The sequence below is a fragment of the Scomber scombrus genome, chromosome 17 (assembly GCF_963691925.1).
Source record: "Scomber scombrus chromosome 17, fScoSco1.1, whole genome shotgun sequence".
Lineage (NCBI taxonomy): Eukaryota > Metazoa > Chordata > Actinopteri > Scombriformes > Scombridae > Scomber > Scomber scombrus.
The window spans coordinates 22,663,459-22,683,121 of record NC_084986.1 but is presented as its reverse complement, the minus strand read 5'-3'; the positions used below and the strand labels follow the sequence as shown (position 1 = coordinate 22,683,121).

Here is a 19,663-nt window from a genome sequence, read left to right as displayed (position 1 = left end):
ATATTACCCACCTACAGCCGACAGAGGGCGCACATGTCCAGCAGGTTAGATCAGACTTTCTTTACCTCTCCTCTCAAGTTTGTACATCAGCTGGCCGGCAGGCAGAGCAAACTTCAGCTGGAGTTTAGTGAAGGTCACATGATGATGTTGTGAGTATATTACTCCCAATGTCTCAGCTTGTCCTTCACTGAGCTGATTGTCTCTGCATGCTTGCAGGGAGAGGGACTGTGCATGGTGCGGTATTTCACTCTGTCTGCTCGTTTCATTTCATGCAGATTTGAATCACAGAAACACACACACACACACACATAGACGGACTGAAGGAAGACAAGTGTGGAGTTACAGCGCCAACACGCAACTTTTCGTGGGAAATTATGAGAAACGTGGAGCTGTGATTTAAAAATAATAATAATAATAATAATAATAATTTCCAGTTGACAGCCGACAAGGTGAGAAACTTTTTTTTTCTTTCTGTTTTGCATTAAAGTTTAGTCTAACTCAGGTTTAACATGTTAAATTCTAGTAATATCCTGAAATCCTTAAATCCCCTGAATGTGTCATTGCAGGTGTTTTAGCCTCAGTTGATTGTGTCATCTGTCATAGGTTACAATTTCTCATTCGTAAAATTATTGCAGAAAATTGAAATATTTTGTATATCAATTGGATATTAAGTCACATAAATCAACCATGAGATAAATCTGTGCATGCATATCTGCAAGTTTAGACATTTTGGTGTTAAATAGTGGGCATTTGGATACTAAAAGCTTAGTTTAAGGATGCATGCACATTTTTAATCTCAACAGGTGGTTAATGTCATGTTCAGCATCTGAAAAAAGAGCAGCACTTGTAATACTCCCTGATTTATTGTTGAGTTCACTGAAGGCCACACATTGACCCTTAAGGCGGTAAATTGGTTGACATCTGTTAAATTTTTATTACAGTTTGGCTGGGTGGCATCAGTTAAACAGCTGATTTACTGCATGTTAGTTATTACACTGCTGTGTGCTTCAAAAGGACCGGAAATGCACATTTAATGAATTCATCCGCAGCAAATTGTTGCTTTGTGTTTTAGCAGTCATGGGTGAAGTATCTCTGCCTTTTAATGAACCGAGAAAATGGGTTAATGTTGCACATGGATGATTGAGCAATGACATGGGTTGTTTGCCTATGTATATAGCCTAGAGGGAGATGGTGCTTCAACTGAGCCACCCACTTCTGTGATTTGACGGCATAAAAATCTTTAAGGTTCTTTTATTGATAATAACTAGATGGCCTAACAGACCCTGAAAGAATGAAAGTAGACTGTCTGTATAAATATGTATATAGGATATAATGTGTAACAGACAACTGACTTTTTCATTTCATTTGAATTCATTACACCCTCCATATGTTTTCATTGCCTGCTCTGTAAAGTATACATAATTTATATGTTGAAATCATTATTTTCATAGTTATGAAGGCAGCAGAGACCACACACGCTGGTTCCCTCTGTCCTCACAGACAATTAGATGCCCAGTTGGAGGCAAATCTAACGAAGCGACGACGCATGACAAGATAATTGTTTCCTGTGCCGCTGAGTGAATCTCTCTGTCTGTCTCACAGTTCACCACCAACTGTCACTCACAGCCTCTCAATTTATCCGTGTGTGAAGTGGTATGAACCCAAAGTTTTCTTAAGCTATTACAGAGTCTCCCCATATGTCACCAAAACCTTTACTGCCTATAAAGGGGATGAAGAGAGGCAGTATTGACAAGCGGTCAAAGTGTAGATCAGCAAATCATCAGCTAAGAGGAGATATGAGGCTAAATGTTCCACCATAGTCATTTTTTATATTTCAGATAAAGCTTCAAAGTACATTTCTGGTATTTTGTATTTGATCCCCATAATGATGATAAAACTGGATGCAAGATCAGATTTGGATTCACTTGATATTTCCAGCTCACTGTACCCGTCTATTGCTCTTAAAACATTGGCTACCTATAGCCTAATTAATGGCCTTTCTTTGTGGACATATTTGCTAAGTGAACTTCAGGGCTGATGCAACAGTTTGTTTGTTAGCGCCGATTTCCAATATGCCAAAAATAACACAGCTTTTTCAGCAATTATCCCAAATGTGTCTCTAAGATTCTAAATGGCAGATACTGGAATATTCCTCTACTCTTAAAACAATCCAGCAGACATTTAGTTCATCCTTTTGGAAAAATGCTTTTAGTGATTTCTTTCCAAGAGTTAGATGAGAAGATAAACACCATTTTAATGTCTTTTTGTTGTGCAAGGAGGTTGAGCAAAGACCGATAAGCCTAGCTAAGCATAAGACTAAGCAGGTGGAAACTATGAAAGCCCATGGGTGTATTATAGAAACTGGATACCCGACTGTTGACTCTAAATGGAAATTGTTTGAGACGTTTTGGTAGATTGATTCTTAAACTTTGGACAAAGCCAGGCTAGCTGTTTCCCCCCCACTTCTGGTCTTTGTACTAAGCTAAGGTAATTGTCGCCTCACCCCAGCTTCATATTCAATGCATAGATATCTAACTGCCATCTAAATCCCAATTTGGAAGGTGCACCTGTACATTAACAGTACAATTTCATTTCCACTGTTTCCAGATTGTCCTTAAAATGAAGACAAAACATTCATCTTTTCGACTCTGAACGTTCTTGATACACATATGGAAAAAATAAATTTACCACCTGACAATATTTGAGTCTCAAATGGTCAATAAGATGTAAAGTGACACTTATTCTTTAGTGCAGCTTTCCTCCTTCTTGGCTTATTGTCACACTTTGCATCTTGAATTGTTTGATCTTATTGGACGGAGCTCTGAGAGGAAAGCCACTAGTGATTTGAGGGATGTGGAGAGTAGAAATACACTTCCCGTAAGGGAAGACCTGATGATAGCAGAGGTCTAAGGCAGTCCAACACCATGATGAACAGCTGATATTATATATCAAAATATTTGGTTTCGTTAAGGAAAATACAGTTTTCTTGATGTTCATGATTCTTGGTGGTCAGGGATGGGATTGGTTTGGACTTGGAAGTCGTTTACAGGGCCTTTTATCAGTTATATTCAATAGGGCTACAACTCTCGATTATTTTCTCTATTAACAGATAAGTAATTTGGTGTATAGGAAATGTAACTGTGGAAAATGTAACACACTGTTTCCCAACGCCCAAGATGATATCCTAAAATGTTTTCTTTTATTTTTCGGATATTCCGTTTACTGTCATAGAAGACTAAATAAAGCAGGAAACACTAGCATTTGAGAAGTTTGGAGCTAGAGAATTTGGAACTTTTTTTCTTACAAAAAAGTTACTCAATTCACCATTTTTGTTGATCGACTAATCAATTAATCGACTAATTATTGCAGCTCTAATGGTCAGTACTGCTGCTCCTGATACTCAAGCAAGTAGTTCCGGATCTGAAAAGTGAAGCCAATGCAGAACAAGCCCATTTTCTTGTCTAAATTTGTCCACAGTTGTAGAGAAAGTAAGAGCAGACACTCTTTGCTTTCTCAACACCTTTGGTTGGCACTGAGCAACAGAGGCCGAGTATGCGTGATAAGAGTGTTACCACCCAAAACTCTGTGTAATTAGATGATAACTCACCTAATGCACACACCCACAAGCACACACTGTAGATACAGAGAGTTTAGGGGGATCTCCTAGCAGCCCTAATGGTTTCTGCCTAGTTTCAGTCTAAATGTCAACCTGACCCCTCTGTCCCCTCTATAATGAAAAAGTCCAGACTGAGCGTTTTTTAACGACTTTGTCAAACACTCACGGATCAGCCGCTGGAGCTCATGGGAGTTTCACACCCCCCGTCTCCCAACTGCAGCAGATTTAATTTTATCCTTGTGTGTCTTCTACGTCTGACACAACTATTCTGTCATGACTCCTTTTCTATTTGTCCTGAGTTCCCTTTCACATTATTCTTACGTCAGCCATATTTGGCGTAGCGTGGGAAACCCCACCCAAACTAGAAGCGCAAACAACCTCACAGTAGATAGTCGGCATATGGCTGCAAGGTAATGTGACTTAACAAACTCATTCTAAGCAGATGGAAGTGAGCAACTCCTTTGCATTCTTCACCAGTTATATTAAACAAAAAAATATGGAATCGAATAGATTTTGTCCCAGTTTTGCAAACAGTAACTCAGCAATGACTCCACCTGCTGGATGTCAACTGTTTGATGATTGAATTACTTATTGCGATGATTTAGTGGCTTCTGAGACACTTTCCACTCCCAGGAGATGTTTTCAGTAGATTTATGTGCTCATGTGGCCTCTGGTTTTGGAAGGAGGACAAGTGGGACCTTTGCCAAAACTATATCTGTCAAAGCTCCCTTCATTCGTCACCTTTTTGAATTCATATGTGGTAAATATTTGAGATTCAAGCTTCACATCTGCTTAAGATTACACCAACGTTTGCATTTTTGTGAAATGATCTTCACCTCAGCTCTACAGAGCATTGCAGTGCCCTTCAGCTCAGTGTTTTGGTTTTCTGATGGGGTTCACTCTTACCGCTCTTGTCATCCCCATTTCCAGCTAAAGCAGGCAGCTGTTTCTTCAAACAGCAGCCTGAAAGCATAGAAATTAGCTGGTGGACACAGTGGAGCATTTACCATCTTAATAGTCACATATATTCCCTTGATAAGGGAAACCAAAACAGAGCCAAAATGAGAGTGAATATTTATCTTGAATGCATCAGTTGGCAACAAATACGACTCCAAGTGAGGTAACTCAAATAAGTACCCTTCACTGTCTAGGCTCATGTGAGAGACAGGATGATGAGTTTTAGAAATCTAGAAAAACCCTGGAGCAGAACTGCTGTTCCCATGTGTTGAAAGGAAGCAGTTGAGGTGGTTCGGATGGCTGATCAGGATGCCTCCTGGACGACTCCCTGTGGAGGATTTCCAGGCACATCAAATTGGGGGGAAACCACTTGGCAGACTCCAAAACACACTTGAGGGATTTTATATCTCATCTGGCCTGGGACTACCTCATAATCCCCCAGGGAGTAATGGAGGATGAGATGGATGCCTGGGATTCTTGTTGGCATCCTGCCACCAGTTGTCAGCACTTAGTTTTTTCAATTGCCATTGCAGCTCTGAGCTCCTCAGTGTCCCAGAATTGTTTGACTGGACTAATAATGGAGGTTTTTCTTGTTGAAATATCTGCTGATGGCAATGCCTGTAAACAATACTCCTTTTTACGAGAATCCTCGTCCACTGCCACACACCCTTCATGGGCAGTTGGTAGGAGAGGTGAATCAGTTTTTCCTTGCCCGTCGACTGACCTTTCTGCTGTTTTTATGCACATCCATTCATAGCTTTTTAAAATATCCTGCTAAAGGGCAAACAGGCAGATGGAGTGGGACAGAAACACAAACCCTGCCCAGCTCTGTTGGCAGAGGAAACAAATCACGTAACACTAGAGAGACAGCCACAAACCACAAGGATTTCCTTCAGTTTGTTTAGCTTGGACCTACATCTTTGTGTGTGTGTGTGTGTGTGTGTGTGTGTGTGTGTGTGTGTGTGTGTGTGTGTGTGTGTGTGTGTGTGTGTGTGTGTGTGTGTGTGTGTGTGTGTGTGTGTGTGTGTGTGTGTGGAGCTTGAAAAGTGCAACAGAAACAGCTGTTCCACCTCATTCACAGCACTAGAGGGCAGCAGAGGTAACAAACATGTTGAAACTTCTATACCTGTGAGGACCCTCATACCTCATTTTGTTGATTGGACGGCAAACGCTTATTTTAACTTTGAGGAAAATCAATTTTATTTGTATCAACTTTATGCTCATCAAACCTTTTAGTGATACTTCATATACTGTTGGTGAAGGAATTGTCATCGTGGAGACTGTTCTGATAAGGATAGAATTACTTTGTTTTGATTTGGGGGCAAGTAGACCCTTTTCATGCTGGGAAATTTCTCCCACTTGTATAGCGGGGCACAGTTTTATTAATCTATTTAGGTTTGTCTTTCATTTGTCACACATATTTAGCTTGTAAAGTATTTGGGTTGGTTGTGGAGAGATATGCAGTGTCATATGTAATGAGAAACAAATTCAGTGGATCTCACGGTTTGTATCTTTTCCCCTCAGAGCAGGAGGAGATGGAGAACAAGGCCATGTATCTGAGTACATATGAAGAGAGAGAGAACGGCTCCATGTATGAAGAGGCCTACGATGGACGCAACCTGTCCAAACTCAACCTGTGTGATGAAGGTAAGGAGAGTTAAGACCTGGACAAATTGAAAATGGGAAAGCTGAAAACACTGAGCTTTTTTTGAGAGCAGATTGGCTTAAACAGATATTCAACTAGACACAGCCAAAAATGTTATGTTTGTTGGTACAAGAGAAGCTGACCACTGTAATTTGTGGTAAATTATGTTCTTTCGCTGCTCTGGATATCTTCCAGTACTAGAAAATGGGAAGAAAATTGAAAACATTAATGAACTTGCCCACCCACCACAATCCCTCTAAGTAGGGATGTAACTACATATTATTCTCATTATTGATTAATCAGCCACTTCTTTTCTCAATTATTGATTCGTTTTTTTGTCTATAAAATGTCAGAAAATGGTGAAAAATGCAGGGCACTGTTCCCTAAAGCCCAAGATGTCATTTAGTCCTGACCAACAGTCCATAACTTAAAAGTTTTCAGTTTATTATCAGAAAAGACTAAAGAAAGCAGAAAATATTCACATTTAAGAAGCTGAAGTATTGTTGTTGTTTTTTTAATTGACTCCAAATGATTATTTCTATTTCTATCGATTGTATAGACCAATCGACTAATTGTTGCAGAACTACCTCTAAGTAGGAAAAAGAAAAGAAATGGTTAAACTGCAAAGTGGTATTATAATATGAAAATTTGACCTATATTTTTGACTTATTGTTAGTTTTATTTTGTTGATACTTTTAGTTGTTGTTTTTAAGTTATTCATGAGTCTGATATGACTTAGTTTCAGATCTTCGGAAGCTGTGATTGATTTTCAGAAAGGGACTTTCTACAAAAGCATTTATGTGTGTCAACAGAAACGCACATACGCACTTAATAACAAACCAGTGCAGATTCAAGTGCACTAACACACATGCAGGCAATGCTGTCACTTTTTGGCATCCTCTCTCTCCTCTCTATGGCCAGAAATGTCCAGGACTGACATCTGCACAAGTGTGTGTGTGTGTGTGTGTGTGTGTGTGTGTGTGTGTGTGTGTGTGTGTGTGTGTGTGTGTGTGTGTGTGTGTGTGTGTGTGTGTGTGTGTGTGTGTACAGGTGCAGCTGAACGAATCCACAGTTGACCCTATGGTGTTCTCAGGTTTCGACTCGGGACTCAGCGAGTTTGGTGGGAAAGACTTAGAGAACATTAACTGGAGAATTTGTTGACATTTTAATGGAAAGAGGACAATGACCTCACACATCAGAAAGACTGCTGTCTTCCAAGTCCACTAATCCTAGAACATTTTCACACCTCGTTCAATTAGAGAAGATATTCCCATCCCCTGTACCGGGTTTAGCTCATGTGGGTACAGCAGAAGAGAGCGAAACAAAACAGTCATTAGGTTTCTATGAGACATTGGCAGGGTTTAATCTCGAGTGAGAATGTGATCCAAGTCTGATTCACCCAACTGCAAGGACAGTATGCATAATGGGTAAAACACACTTAGAAGCATGGGTAGAGAGCAAGATTCATAGCTTGTGTAACTCAGTGCAATCTCGCAACTCAGCATTTCTTTTATATGCCTTTCTGAAGAAATGAAGCGTGTCCTTTTGTTTCCATATTCTAAATATCTCAGCTCCACTACAATCCATTCTATCACAAGTTGGAACCTTCATGATATTCATATATCATGTTTTTTATGGTTCACTTTTATACTGTTATAATTTTTGATATCTATGTTAAACATGGTCAAATTTCCAGAATTAAAATTCAGAGCTTCAGCTTGCTCTGAACCTCTACTTCTTCCTTCTGATGACATCAGATTGTTGATGCCCACAAATGGCAATACTTTCTGTATTTTTTGTTGCCAAGATTGTTCCATTGGTTCACATTGTCCACTCCATGTTTTGGCTCAGATTTCAGTTCAAACATTGATGGATGTATTTGAGAGGTTTATATTTTCAGTAAAGAACAAGATAAAGAAGTGAAATCCTTCTACTGCTGTTTGTTTACAGAGCATCTGGAGCCACCAGAAGTCTATGAGAAGCAGTTTCCAGGAACTCACCAATTTAGAACAGAGTGGGCTCATCAAAGAGACAGGAGCTAAAACCAGCTCCTGTTTCAGACAGAGGCTGAACTGAGGGGCTGCATAAAGAGCCAGAATTATGGCGCTTTTCCACTATACAGTTCTAGCACTGCTCGACTCGGCTCGACTCGGTTCCAGAACAGACATTTTCCATTACAAAAAAGTACCTACTCAACGTGGGCGGGGTCGTCATAGCACGGCTCCGCGAAACTGCCGTGACTTCGTTTTATACGCGACACAAAACACATAAACAATGGAGGACATTGAGGCAGTGGTGTACTTGCTACTGAATGTGGCTTTTTGTCACACACAAAGCAAGAAAATAGTCGTATGGCTGTAACTATGGTTGTAACGCTGCTGCCGGTATTTAAAAATGCCGGGTTTGATTCTTGTGTGGGACGGCTCATGACTCTTCCAGTGACTCTCTGACCAATCAGTGGCCGGCAGTCTGTTGACGTCACATTTAGTATCGGCTCGGCTCGCTTGGAACCTCACCAGAGCAGGTACTAAAAAAGGACCAGGTACCAGGTACTTTCCCTAGTGGAAACACACACAAAAACGAGCCAAGTCAAGTCGAGTCGTGCTGGAACTGTATAGTGGAAAAGCGCCATTAGATAAATAAGGAGTTTTTGAAAGTGTGAAATATGTAAAGATATTCCAGTCAGGCCTCTGAATTAAAAAAAAAAGACCAGGAAATGTTCTCTTTAACATAGCTTAACAGCGATTACTTTGTGAGCACAGAAAAAATTACATTGCCCTTGAAAAAACTACAAGTGTGGCAACACACAGGTAACTTGGTCACGTCCATATCCATAAAACTTACCAAAGCTCTCTTCTAAAGTTATTTTTTCAACTTTCAAGTAGTAATCTCTGTTCTCTAGAAACTTCTGGAGCTTCTCTGTCCTGCTGTTGAACTGTGAGGTTCAGCCTGTGAACATCTAGAATGGGAAACAGTGTGTGTTAAAGACTGCTAAAAAAAAAAGAGAGGAAAAAAAAGACAAAAAACCTTTAACACACACCAGTAGATAAATAAAGATATCAGATCATTATTCACAAAAACTACGGTCCTTGTCTTAACATATCTTAAAATATGAAGTGAGCCACAAAACATACTGTTGAGAAAATCTCTGTTCCAAGGCTGGATTTTTAGTTATTAGTATAGATATACATATCAGTGGGATTATAAATGAGCTTTCCTTACTTTTGGAACAAAACCCTGAGGTTCTGGTTTCACTTCAGCACTCTGTACTGTGAAAGAAAAATCAGGGTTTCTGGGAAATGTGGTATTAATATTGTGAACAATACCACAGGCATGAGGCATTATCAAGAACTTTCTATCTTGGTTTGACTTGTGTACAATAATTATAACGGCACATTACAGTTAATTTGTTAATGATATAATAATGTTTAAATATACACACATAGATTAGCACCTTTAAACAAGCATTTGTGTTGTTTTGTTTGGGAGACAAGCAATTTAATGTAGTACTGCAGTACTCAATGTAATATCACAATAACCTGCCAACTACAAACACAGCGCTGGACTTCTTATGAAATCTGTGGTGCTTCCTAAGAACCGTGTATATTTGATTTGGAAAGCTGAAGTTAAAATAATAATGTTGTGTCTTTCTAAAATCACTAATTTCACTAAAAACATCCAAAAACAGAGTGTGCCAGTAACCGACCCACATTTGCTCACGTTGAAATAAACAGACTCGGATAAGTGTCAAAATGGGTCATTTTTTGTAGTTGCTGCACTTCCAAGTTTACTAATAAAATAAACCTCAGAGTTTTGCGAATGATGCTCTAATCCGCCAGTTAAATCCCCCGTCGCTTTGTCTTGTACAGACATCACCAGACAAACATGACTCAGCAGCACAATAATGTGTTAACTTGATGAATGACTACTGAACTCTTTGGTCTCTCTAATGTCCGATGGAAAATGATAACATTCCCACACTGAACATCTTTGAAAATGTGTTTTGTCTGTGAAAAAAAGTTATAAAAGCAGCAGCACACAACACACAAAGATGGATTTTAAACCACTGTATAACCAAACCCTCAACAAACATCCAACAAAGTTTAGTAGTAAAACAAAAAGTGAAACGTTGTCATAATTCCAGCCTGTAATTTTCTGGTTTTCTCTGCTTTATATTATTGTAAATTGAATGTCTTTGGTTTTTGAGACTGTTCTTGGACAAAACAAGAAATTTGAAGCACTCACTTTGGGCTCAGGGAAAGTTTAATGGCTTTTATAAAGAAAAAGTGGAACAATTAATTTAAACAAAAGCAAGTGACAGATTAATCAGTAATGGAAATGCATATTAGTTTAGGTAATATTTGACATTTTTGCTGAGAGTTGCGACAAAACCACTCTTATGTCTGTGCGGTAAGTACAGAGCTAACGCTACGAATTGATTAGCCTAGCTTAGTGTAAAGATTGGAAAAAGCTATCCTGTCTCACTCAAACTACGTTTAACAATATACACAAACCTCTCTTAAACTCAGTAATTAGCAGTGAGTTTAAGAGATTAGCTCAGTAATTGTCTCATTAGTTTAAACTTTACAAGAACAGTAACGTGAACGCAGCAATTTGGGTTTTTATGAGGTGTTAACGAACTATGAGTGGATGGAGATAGTTTTATTCATCAAGAAATAATTACAGGAAGTAATCCCCTCTAAAACCTCAAAGTGTGTTAAAAAAAAAGCAGCCTTTAAAAAAAAAAGTGGACAGAGCCAAGCTTGTTGTTACTGTGTTTCCATATTAAGCTAATCTAATCACCTCCCGCCTCTAAGCGTATTTCCCAAAAATGTCAAACTATACCTTTTTAAAGCACTAAAACACCTCATGTATGTGTTGCATTGAGGCTGGAGAAAGAAACTTCAGACAGAAAAGTAGGTGATAATTTCTCCCTTAAGCTCCAGACTGCTGGTTTAATATCCCAGGCTGTTTTTTTATGAAGGTGTTAGCATGATTTGTAGTTGTTTTGTCTCTTCATTCTGTTTTGAAGTCAAGCATGAGTTTAACTTAAGAGGTAGACTAGCTTAGAGCACTATTTCTGTTTCTATACATTCCTACCATGTGACACACACATCTGAGCCAGCTGTGTTTGTCTTACGCTGGTGGAGTGTGTGTTCTTCATCATATAGGGGAAGTGTGTGTGTGTGTGTGTGCATATCTGTGTGTGCATCACTGACAATCCACCAATGTCCAGTGACAGATTGTCACTGGTCCAAATGAAACCATGCTGCTGGGAGGCCGCGAGGCAGAATCAGTGTTTGTATTTAAAAGTCAGACTCAAGCCAACCTCATGAGTGTTCACAGGAAGATAGAATCTCATTATAACCTCGTAATATCCCAGCGGCTGTAGTATTTATCATAATGTTCTTGTCATATAGCCACAGTGATTTCCAATTCTCTTCATGGTTCACATCTTCTCGTTGTCGTGTTTCCAAAGGGATATCTAGTTTTTATCTGACTTTCAAACACAGTTAGTCCTCAGTGGAAGCCGACACCTGTGCTTTTCGGACTGATTGAATGACATTTCTGCTTTACTAAATAGCTGACAATTGATCTTTCACTAAATCCCTCCCTTATTACAATCGCACTGTAGTTTAGCAACCGTAACTAGATTTCTTTCTAACTTAACATACAGATTGGTAACCAATTGAAAGAAAAACCAGGGTAAATGAGTTGAGAGACATCCACTGAGATGCTTCCATATATGGCACAATGAGTCACTGATTGGTTTGATGAGTAAGAAAATGATATGAATCATATGATGTGGTCTTCACAGTCAATAGATCTCTACCTAGTTGAACCCTTTTGAAGGTTCTGGAGAAATGTGCTCTTAGTACTTGTGAAGAACATTCCACTCATACGGTTTGGCAAACGTATCTTGGTTAAACCTGCCTGAATTAAAAAAACAGCAGGAAAGCCACTACTTGTCATGTACTGCATGCATCAATCTAGCCCCAGATCATGCCTTTGTGTATTAATTAGCTTTACAATAAGTCACGGAGCATCAATTTCTCTAAAAGATAAATACTCTGCAGTAATTGAAATAGCTGGAAGGTCATACAACATCATTTTTTCCAGAATCTTCAGGCTCCTTCTAACCATCTGGATAAAAAATATATAAATATTATAGAGAGTATTCTGTCCAGTACACAGTACAGTTTTTAATGAGGAATTAGAGTCATGATTTGAAAAGGCTTTTAAAAAAATCTTTTTATTGTGCAGAGGACTGCATATTCCTTCATCCAGATGGTTAGAAACATCTTTGAAGATTCTGGATTCTGGAAATAATACATCAGTAAATCTTGTTAAAAACATCACCAAGTAATTATCTTTGAGAAATTGATGTTTATATCCGTAATCGAATGGAATGCCAATAGATGAAAGGCACAAACTGAGATACATGCAGGTGGTCCCAAACATTATATAGCACAGTATTTACTTTGTAAAGCTGTTGTTACTGTATGTAATTTATGGAGGTTTACATGAGATATATTATATATAATATAATATAAGTCAGTGGTTATTTTTTCTTGTAAAATTGAACACTTTCTTCGAATTACTAAGATTACAACATAAATCTCACTTGTATATTACTTGTCCAATAACGTTTTTCTACATTTTAAACATCCAAATTATGTTACATTAGAAAAAATACAGTGGTAGGGCTAACTTGACAAAGCTTGCTATACAACAATGCCACTAGTATTGTAGTTCTTAAGTGATGAAGACGCTGACATTTTTGTCTGAACTCTTAACTTAAGTGTCTTTTTCACTGGCTTTTTTTGGATCATTAGTGTAATGAGTGAGTATATCATGTAGGTAGCCATCATATTCATACTAAAGGGTATTTTGAGCCAGTGGCAAACTCAAGCCTGAAAGCTACAGCGGATAAAACCTGCCAGTCTCAGTTGCCACATCAGCTACCAAAAGCAACCGCGAAAAATGAGAAACTGGCCTTTATTTATGCCATCAAAGACTCACTGTTAAAAACTACCAAAAACGTAGATTTTAAAATCTGCTGCCTGCATAGCAACAATACAACGTGTTCAGTATTACTTACAAAAACACATATTATCATTGTAGTAGCTCTTGTTGGCTCCTAATTTCAAGGTATGCAGTAACATTTGGTTAGATAGTAAAAGATCTCTTTCTCGTCTGTCACTCAGCGTAGTAAAACAGATATTTATTTATTTCTAAATGTCAAGGATAAGCACTTGAAAACATCATATTTGTGTGCCGATGTCTGAAAGCATTTTAACAGCACGTTCCTACTCCAATGACTGATGTAGGATGTGACTTCAGAACAACCTTCGAAAATCTCTTCATCCTTTTGACCTGAAGGGAATGTTTCCCCAGCATCAACAGTCTAATCCCAGCCTCCTGCCAAGTTATCACACTGACACAGAGGGAAAAAACACTTCCATCATACATAAACAGTGGTGTGTCAGTTTTTATCAAGACTAATTCTCAAACATCTGCTTGACCCCGAGAGGAGTGTTAAATGGTGACATGAATTACAGTAATAGCTCCTCAGTGAGTTTGTGCCCTTGTGTGAATTCTTTTATATGAATGCGTCTGTGCATCTGGACTTACTGTATGTAAATCATTCCCTATTTAATAAGTCAACCTTTAAGAACTTTTAGGTTTGCCAGATACATACAGAAATTTCTCATAATCTTCATTCTCCAATGAGTTGATTGACAGAAAAACATGAATTAATTGTTTCAGTCAATTTTCAAGAAAATACACCAAACATTCCCTGGTTCCAGCTTCTCATTTGTGAGGATTTGCTGCTTTTCTTTGTTTTATATGATAGTGAACTGAGTAGTATTTTGTTTTAGGCTGTCGGTTAGACAAAACAAGACATATGAAGGTGTCACCTTGGGTTTTAGGAAGCTGTCATGGACATTTTCCACTATTTTCTGAGACAATAATTGACAGATGTTGAAAATAACTGTCAAATGCAGCCCTAACCATAATGGAAGTAGATCCATTTTAAATCAGCAAACTAAGAAATGCATTTGCTGTAATGTTTGCCAAGTGTTTGATATATAATCATAATCATAATCATATCCACACATTCATCGAGTACACCACTGTTCTAATACGTGCTAGGTTCTATTGTAAAAGCCATATAAACTGACTTCTATACTGCTCACATTTTTGAATCAAGGCTAAGCAAATAATTGGAAACCAGGAACTTTGTTGTTTTCCAACTCTACAATAAATGTGACCAACCTTTTGAAACAAACTACTCCCTCACACATACTGTCTCGGCCACCATTAACATGCTTTTAATGGGATGGTTCTGCTTTGTAGAAGGCAAACGACCAAACAAAGTTTCAAACATTCCAACTGACTTCCAGTAGATTTTTGTCTCAAGTTCCTGTATTGCTGTATTACTCATTAAAACAACAGGAATATCGGAACTGCAAAATATTTGCACCTCTATTTGAACTTTCCCCTTCTTTCTAGTTCTAATCTGTTTTTTCTCTTTTTGGTCAGGTTCTGGAAAGCGTCGCAGGAAGCAGGATCAGTGTTGCGGTCATCTTAACTCCCTCTCAGCTATCAAGTACGCCATCGTCTCCCTCTACATCCTGGTTCTACTCACCATCTTTGGACTCTGCCTGGCAGGTAGGATGAATATCAATGTATATTGTATGTCAAGTCAAGTCAATTGTGTAACCAAATATCATGAGTCCCAAATTTGCCTGAGGGCTTTACAATCTGAACAGCATCCTTATACTTAGAACTTAATTATACAAATGGAGTACGGAGATGGTTTATCCTCAAAACTGTTCTATGACTTTGATGAGCATAAAGCAGTTTTTTGATCCCCATTGGAAATTTTGGTGGTTGGTGAGTACTGGAAATACAACTCATTTTTCTATCGTGTCAGGAGCCCAGCAAACATTTTGGCAGTGAACTATTATTTATATTATGTTCCATTAAAACTAAAACGATGTAGACAAAACCTAAACTTAACAAAGTTTCATTTTGTTTATAGCTTCTAAGTATCTTTTTGAAATGAGTTCAAAAAAGTTTCCCAATCTAAAACTTACATTTCTTGTAAGCCTGTTATATTACATCATTTTTCATCTTCATATTTGTTGATGATGATCTCATTCTGCATATTTCTTTCTTCAGATGCTTGCAGTTTCTTAAAATTAGGAGTAATTATGAATAACAGTGTACTATGTAGGGTAAACAAAATAATAGCAATACAGAATGAAGGGACAAAAAGAAATATATGGAAAATATACTTAATAAAAGTGATATGAGGTGTGAGATTATATAATACAGTAAATCATTCAATCTGAAATACCACAAATAGGAATGGCCCAATATGAAATGTTAGCATATACTTGCTATAGAGCTGTAAAATGACTAGATCATTGTATAGCATGTATATATAGTGCCTATAGGGCATATAAAGGAGCTCTGGAAATCACTGGTTTGATTTGCAGCAGTGAAAGACGAGGTGCTGCCCAGCTGTTTTCATAGTTCCCTCATGCAATTTGACTTATGTTCTCAGAAAAAGTTCTTATTACATGTGGTCCCTTTGTTTTGACTGCAGACAGGTACATTTGATTAGCTCTTTAGTAAACCTGAGATGTGTTAGGGGTGAATATTCTTTATATCATGCATAGGGGACAGGTTAGTTTGTACAGCATGTGTGCATAAGGTTATAGTTCACTGGTGATTTTCAACACAACACTCAACATGTGTCATGCTTATGAGTCAGAGCGAATGAGAAATGAAAGGAATGAAAGACAGAGAGGAAAAAAGAGGGGGAAAAATCCAATATACTATACTGTACACATTAAGAAAGAGAGTTTATTGTCCATCTATTGTTTCCAGAGCTTTGTTATGCAGATTACATCAGCCATACCTCAAGGCGAAATTGTGATGAAGGACACACACACACACACACACACATGCACATAAGCACCATAAAAAACCACTTCGTTAGTCTTAGGTAACAGTGTGGGTTGTGGTTTGAAACCTTATTCCACTCTGTCTGTTCTGGTTTAGCATTGAGAACACACACACATACACACACACACACACACACAGAAAGAGAGAGATGAATGTAATGCATAAATAAGAATTTATTTACTTTCTTGACTTGATAAAAACAGAAATTTGACAGCTACTTTATATGTGTTGAATAGTTTGTTGTTCCGGTGCCAAAAGTAGCACCAGTCTTCCTATCGGCTTAATGCAACTTCACTCTTTCCTTGGAAATCTTTATAATCTGAGTCGTGAAATCAGTTTTCGAAGCGTATCGCACGATTGACCTGTGAATCCCACATGTGAAAGTTACGTATGTCACAGCATTTTGTAAGCCTGACAAGCATGACCTTTTACTCAGCTACATAAAAGACACTCTGGCTCCTTGTGCTGCATGGTTCCTACACTCCATGACTGTGCAAGTGCCAGGTTTCAATCTCCAGAAGTAGGATTCGGCTATACAGGAGGGCTTCTCAGGGTGACCCAAAAAACTGCACCACCTTTGACCTGATTCACGAGTGGGCATCACAAATATGAAAAGCACATTTCTCCGCTCAGCTGCTCTAAAATTGAATCACTGTGAACTCAGGGTCGTAATTGAGAACAACTTAGATTAATATTTTCATTTTCATCAACTCAGTGCCTCTCCCATCTGTATTTTGATAGGATTTACAAGATGCATAAATTAATAAATTTGCATTCTAACTTCAGCCAGAACACTTACTTTTAATTTTTTTGAATGACAACTTAAGGCTCAAATTAGATGCTGTTTCAAGGTTAACAGAGAATGATGATGGAGGAAAAGTTCCATATTTTAGCTTTGACCCATTGAAGCAGCAGTGGTTTGGACCAATCACTGGTACATTATGTAATAAAGGAGGGAGAGCAGTCATTCACTAACCCACCAAAACATTTCCCCAAGCTGTAAAAAGTGACAAACTCCCAATGCCAAACCATCTTTTCACATTTTCGGCACAGTCGGAGGGCTAGCCACACAAATAATATTTCTGTCAAACGTCACATGTCTTAGTGACTGGTGCTAAATCAGCGCAACTAATGTGGAAATTGGGATGTATGAGTAATGGAAATTAGCATTAGCTGTTGTTATTTCATATCACTCTCTGTGACAGAGTGCCGTAATAAATTCCACCGTCTTCAGAGCTTATACCACTGCCATTCCTCCTCCTGGTTGATTTGGAAAAACCCTGGCATGATGTCGCAATAACCTCAAAGCCAGATTACTGCTGTGTGCATGTTTGTGTGTGTGTGTATGTGTATTAGAAAGCTTTTAGAGGTGTGTTAGACTTTATGGCCCTTACCTTCTCTAAACCCTGCTGTGGCCTCCTTGTAAATGTCAACTCTGCATTATTAGAGAGAAAGACAAAAGAGTTCAATAGAGACCGTAAGAGAAGGATAAGGGGGAAAAGTTGGAAGGGCAAAGACAGAGAAATTAGGGAAGATAGAGTTAGAAAGAGGAGTGACAGGTCCAGAAACAGGTTTAATAGCTGTCTGGCTGCAGACCAGCAGGATCCTGGAGGAATCAACTGCTTTCACTAATCCTGATTTCATTTCAAGACCTCCCCTCCCCAAACCCAACTCATGCTGTAACCACACGGCTGATGCCATTAAATGGGTGGGTGTGTGTATTCCCAGGCACAGAGATGTAGTTAAGAGTTTGGAACAGCTTTGTCCTCGTCACAGAGTTATTTAGTGAGTTAGGGTTTTTTAGATGAGGTTGTTTTAGAAAAGCAATCAAACCAAGCTTTTCAGCTGGCCTCTTAAATTAAATGCCGTCCATCCAAAAGCTAAGTGGCTCCAGCGTAACTGCATGGGAGGCCCCTTTATCACACGCACACACACATTCATGTGATGCCAGTGCACGCATAAACACACTCACGCTGGCTGCCAGTTTTCCGTCCAGGTTCAGGTCTGTGTTATCCACATTCACTTTTTTGTTTGAATTCTCACTTGACTTTTTGGTTTTTTCCAGCTTTTTGGCCTGCTCCCAAATTCATGTCTGAGCCAGCATCTCACCATTTCTAATAGTTATAAAACCTCACCTTTAGCTGAGCACATTATCTGAACACTATTCTTGACATTATAAGTATAATATGGTATTTTCTAAGCAACAGAATAGGTCTATTTCCAATTATTCCCATAACAAGCTATATGAGTGTTTTCAACTCCCTCTAGAATATGGATGCGGACCAGTTTTATAATGTGTGACAATGCTATGATTATGTTCTGCTTAGGTTTATGGACAAAAACCACTTAATAATAGTTAGGTCTAGTTAGGTTTGACGCAAACTTGGTAAGCATTAGAAAGGTCGTGGTTTTGGACACCCAAGCCTTGGCGACTTACAGTGTAAACACTACTGGAAAACACTACGTCTTGCGGGCAAAACAAATGTGAGCCACAGTGACTCGTGGTGTCTTTTGCAGGAACAAGACACATGGCTGGAAGCAGGAGGTTGTGATCCACTCCAGCAAAGCCCAGTTTTTGCTTTTTGGCATCTTGCTAACTATCTAGCGGTAGCGGTCTCCGAATGAGAAAGTATGTTTTTGTCACATGAACAGCGTAATTTCCCCAGGTTAGAACAGCCACTAGATGGCATAAACATAACTGTAAGACTTTTTTGCCTGTGTGAATTTTGGACCTATGCTGTCATTTTTCTTGTGAGGATGGGCTGTTCTGTCTCATTGAGCATGCCAGTGCTAAACAACCCAGGGTATGAGGTACTAATCCATTTACTAATTTATTTTTAAAATCAGCCCTCAATGTTACAGGTAGCTTGTGTAATGATGCTCAAACTGGTGTAATCTGTTCTCTTTTTTTGCAGCCTATCAATGGGTAATCCAGTATAGAGAACATGACCGTAATCTAGGAAAGATTATACAAAAGTATGGGTCACATTTTTTGGTTTAACTCTCAATATTTCTTAATTGAAAAAGCAATCTTTATTACATTGTTGATGTGTGATGTAAAATCTAACTCGGAGTCAATAATAACAATAAGGAACCAGACTTCCAAGTTTGCTTCATATCTTTTCACTGTGTGCATTTGGACCAGTTATAAAAGAAAATGTTTTCATTTATTCATTTCTTCATTTAATTTGAGGAAATGATATACATTGAACAATGCTGGAGAGGCAATGTATTAAGGGATTCAGGGCATCAGTATCATCTGGCCCTACAAATAAATATAACTGAGTGTCATCAGCATAACAATCAAAAATTCCAGCCATGATTACAACATTTATTTTCCAAGTGGTAGTATATACAGAGAAAACAGTAAAGGACCAAAAATAGAACCCTGTGGTATACCAAAAATAATGCCATGCTTGTTTAAATCATGGTCACCAAGGCTAACAAAATATCTTCTGCCATTG

At 38.5% G+C, this 19,663-nt stretch overlaps 1 protein-coding gene across 1 annotated transcript in view; it reads left to right on the top strand.

The window, feature by feature from the left end:
* The first annotated feature begins 6,105 nt into the window (after positions 1-6,105).
* Positions 6,106-19,663, top strand: part of scara5 (scavenger receptor class A, member 5 (putative)) — an 87,310-nt gene continuing 73,752 nt past the window's right edge. The window contains exons 1-2 of the mRNA XM_062437450.1: positions 6,106-6,220; positions 14,766-14,894. Coding sequence (XP_062293434.1) covers positions 6,109-6,220; positions 14,766-14,894 — 241 coding nt within the window. The 5' untranslated portion in view covers positions 6,106-6,108. The remainder of the gene's footprint in view (positions 6,221-14,765; positions 14,895-19,663) is intronic.